The sequence below is a fragment of the Aquarana catesbeiana genome, linkage group LG06 (genome assembly GCF_042186555.1).
Source record: "Aquarana catesbeiana isolate 2022-GZ linkage group LG06, ASM4218655v1, whole genome shotgun sequence".
Taxonomy (NCBI): Eukaryota; Metazoa; Chordata; class Amphibia; order Anura; family Ranidae; genus Aquarana; species Aquarana catesbeiana.
In genome coordinates this window covers 335,999,259-336,013,572 of record NC_133329.1, presented here as the reverse complement: position 1 = coordinate 336,013,572, position 14,314 = coordinate 335,999,259, and the positions used below count along the sequence as shown (strand labels likewise).

The window sequence follows — 14,314 nt, the reverse complement described above, 5'->3', positions numbered from 1 at the left end:
TATACCACCAAATCCATACTGGTCAGAAATTCTACACAAAGATCACATTCCAATTGCTGTCAGTGTATGTATTTTTACACTTTGCATAAAAAAAATAAATGCACATACTTTTGCAGCAGTGCCGCCTCAGTGCCCACCAGTGCTGCCTCAGTGGCCATCAGTGCAGCTTCATCAGTGCCCATCAGTGCAGCTTCATTGGTGCCCATCACTACTGCCTTTCAGTGCCCATCTGTGCAGCCTCATCAGCACACATCAGTGAAGGAAAAAAAATACCTGTTTGCAAAATTTTATAACAAACTATAACATTTTTTTTTTTCCAAAACTTCTTTTGTTTCTTTAGCAAAAAATTAAAAACCCAGTAGTGATTAAATACTACCAAAAGAAAGATCTATTTGTGTGAAAAAAAATTATAAAAAATTCATATGGGTACAGTGTTGCATTACCGCGCAATTGTCATTCAAAGTGCGACAGCTCTGAAAGATGAAAATTGGCCTGGGCAGGAAGGGAGGTTTAAGTGCCCAGTAGGCAAGTGGTTAAAAATACATTTATACCAAAAAGGAACAATCATAACTATTTAGTCCACTTTGTACACTGTTTATTCTATTGGATGTGAGTATAAATTCTCTTTCATGATGTAGAGACCTAGCCTGCTGCTCTCCTATTTGTAGCTTTATATATGCATTATTGCTTGTATTTAATTATATTTAGACATTTTATTTTTGCTTCGTTTTAACAGATTGAGAAAGCAGATAATATATACAAATCATGATAATCAGTTACCTGATTGTCTTCAAGTGTCTCTATCAAATTTTCATCCGACTTTAGTAATGGAGTTCCAGTGGCTGGATGCTTCTCATATGAGAACTGCATGGTGCTCCAAGTATGGTTCATCTCCACAAGAACCTGGATCAGTGAGTTTGTAAATCTGTGTTACATTTTTTGGCTTTTGGTAATTTACCATTCAACTGTTTTCTCGCTGATTTTAAAAATCAAATTTTATAACTTTCAACCACATATTACCTTTTTTAAGTCACACACTGCTAAGCTGGGGTAGGATATAATTGGGCTGGTTGCTTCGGGTTAATTTTCACTGTCATTAAATAAGCATATAATTCTCAAAAAAAAAAAAATATTATATATATATATATATATATATATATATATATATATATATATATATATATATATATATATATATATATATATATATATATATATACACACAGTCAGGTCCATAAATATTGGGACATCGACACAATTCTAATTTTTTTTGGCTCTATACACTACCACAATGGATTTGAAATGAAACAAACAAGATGTGCTTTAACTGCAGACTTTCAGCTTTAATTTGAGGGTATTTACATCCAAATCAGGTGAACGGTGTAGGAATTACAACAGTTTGTATATGTGCCTCCCATTTTTTAAGGGACCAAAAGTAATGGGACAGATAAACAATCATCCATCAAACTTTCACTTTTTAATACTTGGTTGCAAATCCTTTGCAGTCAATTACAGCTTGAAGTCTGGAATGCATAGACATCACCAGACGCTGGGTTTCATCCCTGGTGATGCTCTGCCAGGCCTCTACTGCAACTGTCTTCAGTTCCTGCTTGTTCTTGGGGCATTTTCCCTTCAGTTTTGTCTTCAGTAAGTGAAATGCATGCTCAATCAGATTCAGGTCAGGTGACTGACTTGGCCATTGCATAATATTCCACTTCTTTCCCTTCAAAAAGTCTTTGATTGCTTTCGCAGTATACTTCGGGTCATTGTCCATCTGCACTGTGAAGTGCCGTCCAATGAGTTCTGAAGCATTTTGCTAAATATGAGCAGATAATATTGCCCAAAACACTTTAGAATTCATCCTGCTGCTTTTGTCAGCAGTCACATCATCAATAAATACAAGAGAACCAGTTCCATTGGCAGCCATACATGCCCACGCCATGACACTACCACCACCATGCTTCACTGATGAGGGGGTATGCTTTGGATCATGAGCAGTTCCTTTCCTTCTCCATACTCTTCTCTTCCCATCACTCTGGTACAAGTTGATCTTGGTCTCATCTGTGCAAAGGATGTTGTTCCAGAACTGTGAAGGCTTTTTTAGATGTTGTTTGGCAAACTCTAATCTGGCCTTTCTGTTTTTGAGGCTCACCAATGGTTTACATCTTGTGGTGAACCCTCTGTATTCACTCTGGTGAAGTCTTTTCTTGATTGTTGACTTTGACACACAAACACCTACCTCCTGGAGAGTGTTCATGATCTGGCCAACTGTTGTGAAGGGTGTTTTCTTCACCAGGTAAAGAATTATTCGGTCATCCACCACAGTTGTTTTCCGTGGTCTTCCGGGTCTTTTGGTGTTGCTGAGCTCACCGGTGCGTTCTTTCATTTTAAGGACGTTCCAAACAGTTGATTTGGCCACACCTAATGTTTTTGCTATCTCTCTGATGGGTTTGTTTTGTTTTTTCAGCCTAATGATGGCTTGTTTCACTGATAGTGACAGCTTCTTGGATCTCATATTGAGAGTTGACAGCAACAGATTCCAAATGCAAATAGCACACTTGAAATGAACTCTGGACCTTTTATCTGCTCCTTGTAAATGGGCATATGGGAGGCACATATACAAACTGTTGTAATTCCTACACCGTTCACCTGATTTGGATGTAAACACCCTCAAATTAAAGCTAAAAGTCTGCAGTTAAAGTACATTTTGTTTGTTTTATTTCCAATCCATTGTGGTGGTGTATAGAGCCAAAAAGATTAGAATTGTGTTGATGTCCCAATATTTATGGACCTGACTGTATATATAATATATATATACTATATATGTAGATTTTTTTTTTCTGCAGATGGAAACTTTTGTGGGCAACCAGATCAAATATGCAGCATTCCTTGTCGTTCCAGAGATGAGCAAAATCTCCCATAATTCATCCAAAGTGAAACCTGATGAAAAAATTCAAATAATAATTGTCTATAAGTGTAAAAACCCTGGGTTGCATTTAATCAGTGTTTGGGATCCCATAACTTTTAGACATTACATTTGTTTTGTGGAGTTACTGAGAACCAAATTATTTTATACACCAGACAAGAGGAACAATAATAAAGACATAAAAAAGATGAGTACTCCTTAAATGACCTGAATTAATCATGTGCATTCATATTTAAAATATGTGACCTCAGGACAGTTTCTGGGAAGGTTTACCTTTTCGATTGCCATTTCCTTCACAGCTTTGTCTACAATGTTCTTCACTTCTTCCTCTACTCTGTGAAGTTGTAGTACCAGGAGATCTCCAAGCACAGTTTCTTCATTCATCACAAATCTAACCTGGAAAACAGAACATAGTGTCAGCCTCTGCACACAGATAGAAAGAACTGGTGAACAGTGAACAAAGATCACAGTAAATGTACCCCAGTTTTGCTCATCAGCTGTAACCAATGTCTCTTCCGTACAGCGGGGTTCTGCAGTTCATTTACAGCTCTAAGTGATGTGATAAGGTTTTTAACAGTGGATTCCAGGCCCAAGTAGACATCCCATGTTCGTATCTCTTTGTCTATTGTCTTCATTTCCTGACCATACACAAAAATATGTTCATAGAAACAATTATAGCATTATGTATAATGTGCAATACTATGCAAAGTTTGGTCCAAGAACACATCACAATATTTGTGCAATACTTTTAGCAGACTAAGGCCCCTTTCACGTGGGTGTTCCATTTTCTTCATGTGTTCAGTCACGTTTTTATTGTTAGAAGATTGTATGAAAAACAGATCTGGACTTCAGTTTTTACATCTGTTGTGTACATCGGTTTTTACATCCATTTTTGAATGCATTTCACATTTATGAAACGATTAGAATTTGAATCAGTCGAACATTAAACAAATTCTATTTGAAGAATAGCTGGTTGCTAAGGAGCAGGCCGACAAGTCGCGTCCTTAACAACCGATGACTCATCAGCTGTCAATTGCCGGCAATTCAAAATTGTACCCCATACTCATTCACATGGGGGGGCCGGGATTTGGGGGCCCCCTTGTTAAAGGGTCGTATAAATTGCAGCGCTATAAATACCATAAAATATATGTGAATTAAAGAAAATAATATTTAAAATTCAGTCATTTTAATAATCAAAACGGTGATCACATTATGCATGCATCTGCTGGATGTCAAAATTCATCAGATCAGTGAAATATAATAAATTAATATATAAATAGTACAAAATAACTACATCCTCCAAGGACACACTATCATGCAAAACATGCATCACATAGATTGTGTAGTGCCGCCACGCCGCCACATTGGAGCACATAGTGGCAGCGATCGATGTAAGTCCAAGCGCTTCATTTTCCTTTGTTTTTATGATGCGTACCCTTGCTATTGTTCCTCATTGAATTAAAGAGTAAGTTCACCTTTGTACACTTTTTTTTTCTAAATTCCAGCTCCATGCACCAATATAGCATTCATGTACTTTTTTTTGCAAAAATATCAAAGCTTTCCATTAAATCTAGAGTCACTTACTTTTCTTGTCTAAATCCACATTTCCAGACGTTTCCATTAGTAATGTCTTCTTCCTGATCAGACTGTAGGTCATGTCACAGGAAGGAGTTGACCAGCTGACCTCATTAGCACACATCCTGCATCGTCCACCCTCTCATTCCCAGGTGCACGTTTTTTAAATGAAATGCAATCAATCAGTGATCACCCTTATCACTAAATACACAATATACAATCTGATTGCATAGTGTATGGCCATGTTTATACACCTAAAATTACTAGTTGTGCTTTCAGTGCCATTAATAGTAAACGGCACACCAAACACAGAAGCAAACACACATTTTGCCATGTGAAGAAACAAGGGGCAAATGCTGCAAAACGCACAGTAAAAAACACACAACCCACAAAAAGCCAAAATGTCCCATTAACCACATGTACTGTAGCCAATTTAAATCAACAGGCTGCCCTATGCGTGTCACGGGAAAAATGAGACACAAAATGTGCGCTCCCAATATGCTAGATGTGAATGGGTCATGAAAGTGAAATTGGTGCAATAACACAAGAACAACAAGGCTCCATTCACAGCTGTGCGTTTCCTTACATTTCAGAAATGCTTTTTCAGAAAAAAAAAGTGCACAAAGGTGAACTTACCCTTTAAGTACTACACTATATGGTGTTTTTCTATTTATTGCCTATGGTGTATGCTGAACAACAAGCACTTTTCATTTTATTGTGTAGTATTGTTTAATAAAATATACATTTCAAAATCTCCAAGAATTTTTACATGAATCAGTCATCTCAAGGTTATACCCTATTCACGCTGATAGTGTATTCTTTTCATTTTGTCACCTGAACTTAAGCGGCAAATAATTACCAAGTAATTAGCAGAAGGATTACATAAGTGGATCCTTTCACATAATTGTTAAGTGCCACTTCTTTGAATCACTCAAGTGTCCTTATGGCAAAAGGAAGAGTTTACTTTTAAAGGCAGAATACTGTGCTTTTCATTATTTAGTGCTTGATTTTTTATCTGTAAAAAATCATTTTACTTCCAACTTGGAAAAATAGCTGAATACTTGAAGGTTACATTTGGAGGGGAAAAAAAGTTGATTGTTTGTATGTGTAACTTTATATTAATTATTAACTTATTATTAAAAAGGTTCCTCCCTGAATTCATACAAATCTAACAGTAGTCCTCAAAAAGTGGCCCGAGTGCCTCTGAGCAGCTTTTCACAATGATCACTGTAGTTTCTCTTCAGATGCTCACTACATATCTTAAGAGGACTGCATTATTGCTCCATTGATATAATGGAAGAAAATACTTTCTAGACTATGAATAGGCTTAACTATACTGGACTGAAACTAGACTGAAGAATAACATATTGTAATTTATTAGAACATTAAGTAAAATAACACATATCACAAATATAACAAACATTATAAGCACATTCATAAAGTATTCAGACCCCCATCACTTTTTTCAATTAAGTTACCCCATAATGACTAAGTGAAAAGAAAATTTTAGAAATGCCTGTGGATTTATAAAAAAGAAAAAAGAAATATCACATTGGCATAAGTATTCGGACCAGAAGCAAAACTAGAACCTTCAGGGCCCCAGTGCAAGAAACCATGAAGGTTTCCATGAAGGGCCTCCCTGACCCCTGGCTGAGGCCCTTCCTTACAAGTATGAGGTTCATCCATCTGAGCCTGAGGCCCTTCCCCCAAGCCTGGGGCCCTTCCCACTGATCCCGGGGGCTCCTTTTGCCTGTTGCAGGGCTTATTACGATCCCACAGTGAGACCCTTTCATGTGTTCTGCAGTGGGCCCCTTTCCTGCAGTCCTCGGGCCCCCTCATGGTTGTGGAACACCAGGGCCCCGTCCCAAGTGGAACGTTTGAGACCCTAGTAGCTGTGCCACTGCCGCAGGTCCTAATTAGGCATGTGTATGGCCCCAAACATGGACAGTGTGCATTCAGGGCCACTCACCCACATATTCACGCCTGTCAAATTAGGACATGAGGCTGTGTGTGTGCAGCCACTGCATCCCCACAGTCAGTGGAGCTGCACAAACAAACTGCTTATTCATGGGCCAGAGAACCCGTGTAAATGAGCCCTTCATTTTTTTTTTTAATTAACTTTTTAATTACTTTACGTTTTTTTTTATTTTTTGCTTTTTTTTTTTTACATTTTTAATTACTTTACTTTTTCTATTTTTCACAATTTTTTTCTTTTTTCTATATTTTTTTTACAATGCTTTTGGGGGGGGGGGGGGGGTTGGTGAAATTTTAAGGGTCTAAATAGACCCCTAAAGACTTACATGTGAGAGGGGGACTGGGAAAACACATCCCCCAGTTCCTTTCTGAAGCCTCAGCTACACAAACTGAATGAACAAGAAGAGCTCTTCCTGTTCATTCATAAACTGGAGCATAGTAAACAGTGTGAAGGGCAGCAGCAGGGGCCGGGTCTCAAATTTAGCTCAGGTGCATCCAATTTCTCTTGATCATTGCTGAGATGTTTCTACACCTTGATTGGAGTCCACCTGTGGTAAATGAAATTGATTGGACATGATTTGGAAAGGCAAACACCTCTCTATAAAAGGCCTCACAGCTGACAATGCCTACTGTATCAGAGCAAAAGCCATGAGGTTAATTGAACTGCCTGCAGAGCTCAGAGACAGGATTATTGCAAGGCACAGATCTGGGGAAGGCTACAAAAATGTTTCTGCTGCACTGAAGTTTCCCAAAAGCACAGTAGCCTCCATAATTCTCAAATGGAAGAAGTTTAACACAGCCAGGACTCTTCCTGGTCACCCAGCCAAACTGAGAAATCAGGGGAAAAGAGCCTTAGTAACAGAGATGACAGAGAACCCGATGGTCACTTTGAATGAGCACAGGAGATCCTGTGTGGAGATGGGATAATGTTCCAGTAGGACAACCATCACTGAAGCCCTCAACCGATTTGGGCTTTATGGCAGATTGGCTAGATGGAAGCCTGCTTGGAGTTTGCAAAAAAGCACCCAAAGGACTCTCAGACTGTGAGGCGCAAGATTCTCTGGTCTGATGAAACGAAAATTGAACTGTTTGGCCTCAGTTCTAAACGTTATGTCTGGAGGAAACCAGGCATCCATTATCACCTGCCCAATACCATTCCAACAGAGAAGCATGGTGGCGGCAGCATCATGCTGTGGGGGAGTTTTTCAGCAACAGGGACTGGAAGACTGGTCAGGGTTGAGGGAAAGCTGAATGGAGCAAAGAACAGAGATATCCTGAATGAAAACCTGTTCCACAGCTCTCAGGACCTCAGACTGAGCCAAAGGTTCACCATCAAACATAACAACGATCCTAAGCCAAAACAACACAGAAGTGGCTTAGGGACAACTCTGTCAATGTCCTAGAGTGACCCAGCCAGAGCCCTAACTTGAACCCTATTATACATGTTTGGAGAGACCTGAAAATGACTGCCCAGCGATGTTCCCATCCAACCATACTGAGCTTGAGGGGATTTGCAAAGTAGAATGGCAGAATATCCCCCAATCCAGATGTGCAAAGCTTGTCACGTAATACCCAAAAAGACTTGACGCTGTAATTGCTGCCAATAATGCAATTTCTGAAAAATGAAAATTCGTCCGAATTTCAATTTAGAACAAAATGAACCGCACATATCTAGTTGATGATAAAATCCCATTAGAGGTACTGAGAGATGCAATGTTAAAGTGGTTGTTAACCCACTATATACAATTCACACCATCCTCTCTGTTAAATAATGCAATCTGCCCCTGTGTCTGTATTTTATAAAAATAATGCAGCCATATACCTGATTTCAGAGCACCACTCAGCGCTCACATGACCAGCTGGCTCCCTCCTCTCCCGGCCTGACAGCTGCAGCGGGTGTGGCCAAGATTCCCCCGCTGACGTCAGTCAGGAGGGGAGGAGGAGAGAGGCGGCCAGTCACATGAGCGCTGAGCGGTGCTCTGAAATCATGTATATAGCTGCATTTTTTTTATAAGGCACAGACACAGGGGCAGATTACATTATTAAACAGAGAGGATGGTGTGAAAAATTATCTGTAATTTTAGCGGCAGGAGGGGAGGGGGCAGGCACGGACACAAAGCTGACAGACAGGGAGGGAGGGGGGAGAGGAGGACAGAGGACTACAGGAGACACAGCGGATGACAGAGGCACGTACACTGACCAGTTTACAGAGGGGGATAAACACCAAGGTCCCTGGGACAGAAAGTAAGACAGAATTCTAAAATTGTATGCTGTCACTAGAACACGAGCTGAGGGGGAAACTACCAAAGAAGACACCTGTTCCAGGGACAACCATTAAAGGAGGACTTTCCTCTAATTTTGGGAAGGTTTACTCAATTCCTGTTGTGTCACTGGGACATGGACTGAATACAGACCTCTCCAATAAAAACAGACAGCTGTGAAAACCGGCCAGGGATTTTAAACCCTCTCTGCTCTGCCCACAACTAGGGAAAAAGTTTTGCCTCAAGTTCCACTTTAATCTTTGGGAGAATGAAGATGGAGAGTGGCGCCATTTTTAACCCCAGTAGAGCTGGGTGGGAACAGAGCTCGTAATTCCTATATGGTATTCAAGAAGTAAAAGAATCCAACAGATAATTCAGCCAGGTAATATTCTTGTGAAATGCACAAATACATTTGTGTTTTTAAGAGGAAAACGTCATTTATTTTAATTGGCTGTAAAATATTTGTCTGTAAATCATTCTCACAGATAGAAAAGGCCAAAATCATGTTATTTACCATTGTATATACTAGAGCTTCTAATCGCAAACATTTTTTTACCTTTGCAAATCTTCTCAATTCCATATCCATTTGCTCAACATTTATCTGTTTCCATGGCGTTTTCATCCAGTCTTTAATGCTTGTCTGAAGAAAAAGCATAAAGGTGCCCTGTGATATGCCGTACTTACTGGATATGTAAAAGCATGCTGTGTTAATGCAATAAAAGTATCACAAATTAATATTATTTAGACTTATTGATACATTTATATTCCTTTTCAGTACTTAAATCAATCAGAAGTTTTCGTAGATCTGTTTTTTTTTTTTTTTTACTCCTTACAATTTCCTTTGATTGTGGCTTTTTTTCCTTCATTTTGTGAATTACTTTTTTCCTTCATTATTTTTCTGCTTTTTGGTACATATTTTTTTAAGAATCCTTTCTTCCCTGCATTTCTTTCCTTTTAGCTTTTCCAGTTTGAAAGTGCCAATAGATACCAGATGAAGACTGGCCATGCATGCAAATCCATCTGCTGAACATTGTTATAAACATGCAAGTAAACATCGGGTAGATATGTTTGTTTGCACCTATGAAGAGGGGAGGAAGATCTATGTACAGGCAGATCTATGTACAATGTATATCTAAAGGCAAAACCTTTCTTTTATTTTTGGATAGAGTGGAGAGGGATTTCGTATAACACTTGTCAATTTTTATTGCTATCTGCGCCCCCGTTCAGAAGATTCACCCTCTCTATTTGTCCTGTTTACCATTTTAATTACATAGTTACATAGTTACATAGTAGGTGAGGTTGAAAAAAAAGACACAAGTCCAACCTGTGTGTGTGCTTTTATGTCAGTATTACATTGTATATCCCTGTATGTTGTGGTCGTTCAGGTGCTTATCGAATCGTTTTTTTAAATTATCGCTGCTCCCCGCTGAAACCACTGCCTGTGGAAGAGAATGCCACATCCTTACTGCTCTTACAGTAAAGAACCCTCCGCAGTTTAAGGTTAAACTGCTTCTCCTCTAATTTTAGTGAATGACCGCGTGTCTTTTTAAATTTCTTTTTAATAGTAGTACGGTATTTGTACATTAAAATCGTATCCCCTCTAAAGTGTCTCTTCTCCAGAGAGAAAAAGTTCAGTGCTCGTAATCTTTCCTCATAACTAAGATCCTTCAGTCACTTAGCTTTGTTGTCCTTCTCTGGACTCTCTCCAGTTTCAGCACATCCTTCCTGAGGACTGGTGCCCAGAACTGGACGGAATACTCTAGGTGCGGCGGGCCTTAGTCTTGTAGAGCAGGAGAATTATCCTTTTATCTCTGGAGTTGATCCCCTTATAATGCATGCCAAAATTCTGTTTGCTTTGTTAGTAGCAGCTTGGCATTGCGTGCCATTGCTGAGTCTATCATCTACTAGGACCCCCAGGTCCTTTTCCATTCTATATTCCCCCAGAGGTTCTCCCCCTAATGAATAGTTAAAGGTGAAAGTAAAGAAAATCCAAAAAAAATGGGTTGTCCCCTCCTCAGAAATGTAATAGAAGGGAAATCTTCCAATGGAGACACTAATATTGGTGACCAAGGGGTCCCCAATGAATTCCCTTAATTTGTAGGGATCTCCTCTCACTTCCTGTTTGGCTAAGGGACAGGAAGTGAAGGAAAATCTCTGCAATGGAAGACAGAAGTGGAAAAAAATCTGACAGGGGTTATAACCCTTTCTTGCTCTATCCAAAATGAAAAAAAACATTTTGCCTATAGTTCTACTTTAAGCTCCTTGTACACTGTCTTATGTATAGATGCATTTTTCTGAATGCTGCCAATAATGCTGCTTGACACTTGTGTGGGACTCATGAAACCTGAAGTTACTTTAACGGCAGTGCAACCAGTGAAGGTTGTACTGCAGAGTAACCATGCATCTGAAAAGCAATGTGTTGCATTGGGCATAATCTGCATAAATAAACATCTATAAATCTGCATGCAAGGAGTCCTAAAGCAAGCCAGTCCTTCACCATACAGGGCAAAGTAACCGGATTATTTTAATGCCTCATTTCCCAGCTCCAAATTATTCTAACTGGAGCATGCATAGGGGTAAGGACCATTTCCCCATCCTCATGTGACACCATCGGGCAAAGAGCAGGGATTCTTTAAGAGAAAGGGACCAATTTAAAATGTAATGCAAATACAGAATTTCACATAGTGCAGAACACCACTGGAAATACTCCAAACTTCACCTGCATTATATATATAGTCATAAAATGCAGAGCACGGTGCAATGCTGCGGAGAACTCAACCAGATAAGAGAAGAACTCTTTGAAATGACCTATCAATGTCATGATATGACAAGTTTCCTCCAATGGCAATAAGAATAAATGGTACTTTGTTTGTTTTGCGACTCTAATGCCCTGTACACACGATCGGATTTTCCGACAACTAAACCGTGGATTTTTTTCCGAAGGATGTTGGCTCAAACTTGTCTTGCATACACACGGTCACACAAATGTTGTCGGAAATTCCAAACGTCAAGAATGCGGTGACGTACAACACGCACGACGGGACTATAAAAAGGAAGTTCAATAGTCAGTGCGCCACCCTTTGGGCTCCTTCTGCTAATCTCGTATTAGTAGAAGTTTGGTGAGAGACGATTTGCGCTTTTCAGCCTCGTGCTTTTCAGTTCGTTTATGCTTTTCACTTTGTGCTGTGGGTTTGTATCTGTTCTTCAGTGCGTGTTGTCAGTTTGTTACTGTCTTTCAGTGCATTCTATTTAATAGTTTGCTTCTGCTTTTCAGTGCGTTTTTGTCTGCTCGTTTCTGATTTTCAGTGCGTTCTGTTAGTTTGTTCTGACCGGCCAACCGTTTTCAAGCCATGTTGAGGGTACGTACTCGTCGTAGAGTTAGTGCTGTGCTTGGGCTTGGTGTTGAAATTCTTGCTTTGACCCAAGTCCAGTCCATGAACAGGGCGAGGAGGAGTTCATGGACGAAGCATTGGTTGCTCCAGCGTGACCAGTTCTCGCACATGCCTTTGTTGCGGGAGATACAGAAGAATAATCCTGATGATTTCAGGAATTATCTCCAGATGATGGACCCCATTTTTCACCATCTGTTGGCTTTGCTGTCCCCTTATATTATGAAGCAGGACACCTGCATGCCGCAAGCCATCACTCCCGAGCAGAGGCTCGTCGCCACCTTGTGGTACTTGGCGATGGGGAGAAGTCTCCAGGATATCAAGTTTACAACTGGAATCTCCCCCCAGGCTCTGGGAATCTTTATTTCAGAGACCTGTTCTGCCATAATTCAGGTCCTGCAGAAGGAATATATTAAGGTAAGTTTTATCCTTTAACATCACATTCTATGTCTTTAATGTTTGCTAATGTATTGTATTTATTTCATCATTCCCTAATTACCATGATTGTAATATGCTGTGAATGTCCTCTTTGTCCTCATGTATGCTGGAAGCTTTTAATGCTCTTTTTTTTCCTTCATGCATATTTGCCTTCACTAACCTCCCCCACATGCTATCCTGGGCCCATACACACCTAGCCTAGTCACTTAACCATGTATTTTGTCAGCTCCATTGTAGTGCTTACCCTAAACACCCCCTAAAATGTGTCCAAATGTTTTATTGTTGTCCTTAAATTCAGGCAGAGTGCAAGAGGCTTTTTTTTGGGGCCCTCCCTCCCCCCCCAATCACCAAGTCAGCCGATAACAATACTCTATCTGCTGACTTTGCCAAACCCATACACACTATATCTACCTCTTTTGTGTTCATATTTATGGATGAATTCACCAAAGCATGTAGTGCAAGGGCCTGCCTGAATACTTTCAAATGGTACTGTTTAACCACTTCAATACAGGGCATTTATACACCTTCCTGTGCAGACCAATTTTCAGCTTTCAGAGCTGTTGCAGTTTCAATGACAATTGCGCAGTCATCCATCACTGTACCCAAACTAAATTTTTATCATTGTTTTCCCACAAATAGAGCTTTCCTTTGGTGGTATTTGCTCACCTCTGAGGTTTTTATTTTTTGCTAAACAAATAAAAAAAGACTGAAATTTTGAAAAAAATAAAAGTTTTGCTTTTGTTTCTGTTATAAAATTTTGTAAATAAGTAGGTTTTCTCTTTCACTGATGGGCACTGATAAGGCGGCACTGACAGGCACTGATAAGGTGGCACCGATGAGGTGGCACCAATGAGCGGGCACTGACGATGGGCACTGATATGCGGCACTGATGGGCACTGGTAGGCGGCACTGATGGGTGGCACTGATATGCAGCACTGATGGGCATCGATAGGCAGCACTGAAGGGCACTCATGGGTGGCACAGGTGGGCACTAATGGGCACTGATAGGCGACACTGATGGGCACTGAAAGGCTGCAAAGATGGGTTTTTATGGGTGGCACTGATAGGCGGCACTGATGGGCACTGATAGGCGGCACTGCTGGGCACTGATGGGCACTGATAGGCAGCACTGCTGGGCACTGATGGGTGGCACTGATGGGCATTTATGGGCACTGATACGCGGCACTGATATGAGGCACTGATAGGCATCCCTGGTGGCACTGGCAGTGGTAGCCATTGTGAGTGGGCACTGAATGGCAGCTGCCTGGGCATTGATTGGCAGCTGCCTGGGCACAGATGAGTATTTCCCTGGGGGTGCATACCTGGTGGTCCAGTATGGATGGCAATCCTGGTGGTCCTGGACAAACAATCAGCACAGACCCCCCCTGTCAGGAGAGCAGCCGATTGGCTCTCCTCTACTGCGAGTGAGGAAAAGCCGATCACCGGCTCTTCCTATTTACATCATGATTGGACACGGCTGATCACGTGGTAAAGAGTCTCCGTCAGAGACTCTCTACCTAGATTGGAGTTGCAGTGTGTCAGACTGACACACCGCAACAACGATCGCTGTGATGCGCGCCCCCAGGGGCGCGCAGTGGCTTAATAACCTGAGGATGTCATATGACGCCCAGTCAGGATATTGAAACCACTTTGCCACCATTATTCTGCTATATGGCGGGCAGCAAGTGGTTAAAGTTTTGTTCTCCTATTATCTTGATAGGTAATTGCAGAATGTAAAAATGTGCTTCAAT

The 14,314-nt window shown here is 40.6% G+C and overlaps 1 protein-coding gene across 1 annotated transcript in view; it reads right to left on the bottom strand.

Annotated features, from left to right (window-relative positions):
* The window catches only part of LOC141148076 (dynein axonemal heavy chain 11-like), a 1,034,097-nt gene that overhangs the window by 695,749 nt on the left and 324,034 nt on the right, over positions 1 to 14,314 (bottom strand). The window contains exons 27-30 of the mRNA XM_073635228.1: positions 9,293 to 9,376; positions 3,406 to 3,564; positions 3,200 to 3,322; positions 781 to 903 (exon numbers count right to left, since the gene is read on the bottom strand). Of these exons, the coding sequence (XP_073491329.1) occupies positions 781 to 903; positions 3,200 to 3,322; positions 3,406 to 3,564; positions 9,293 to 9,376 (489 nt within the window). The remainder of the gene's footprint in view (positions 1 to 780; positions 904 to 3,199; positions 3,323 to 3,405; positions 3,565 to 9,292; positions 9,377 to 14,314) is intronic.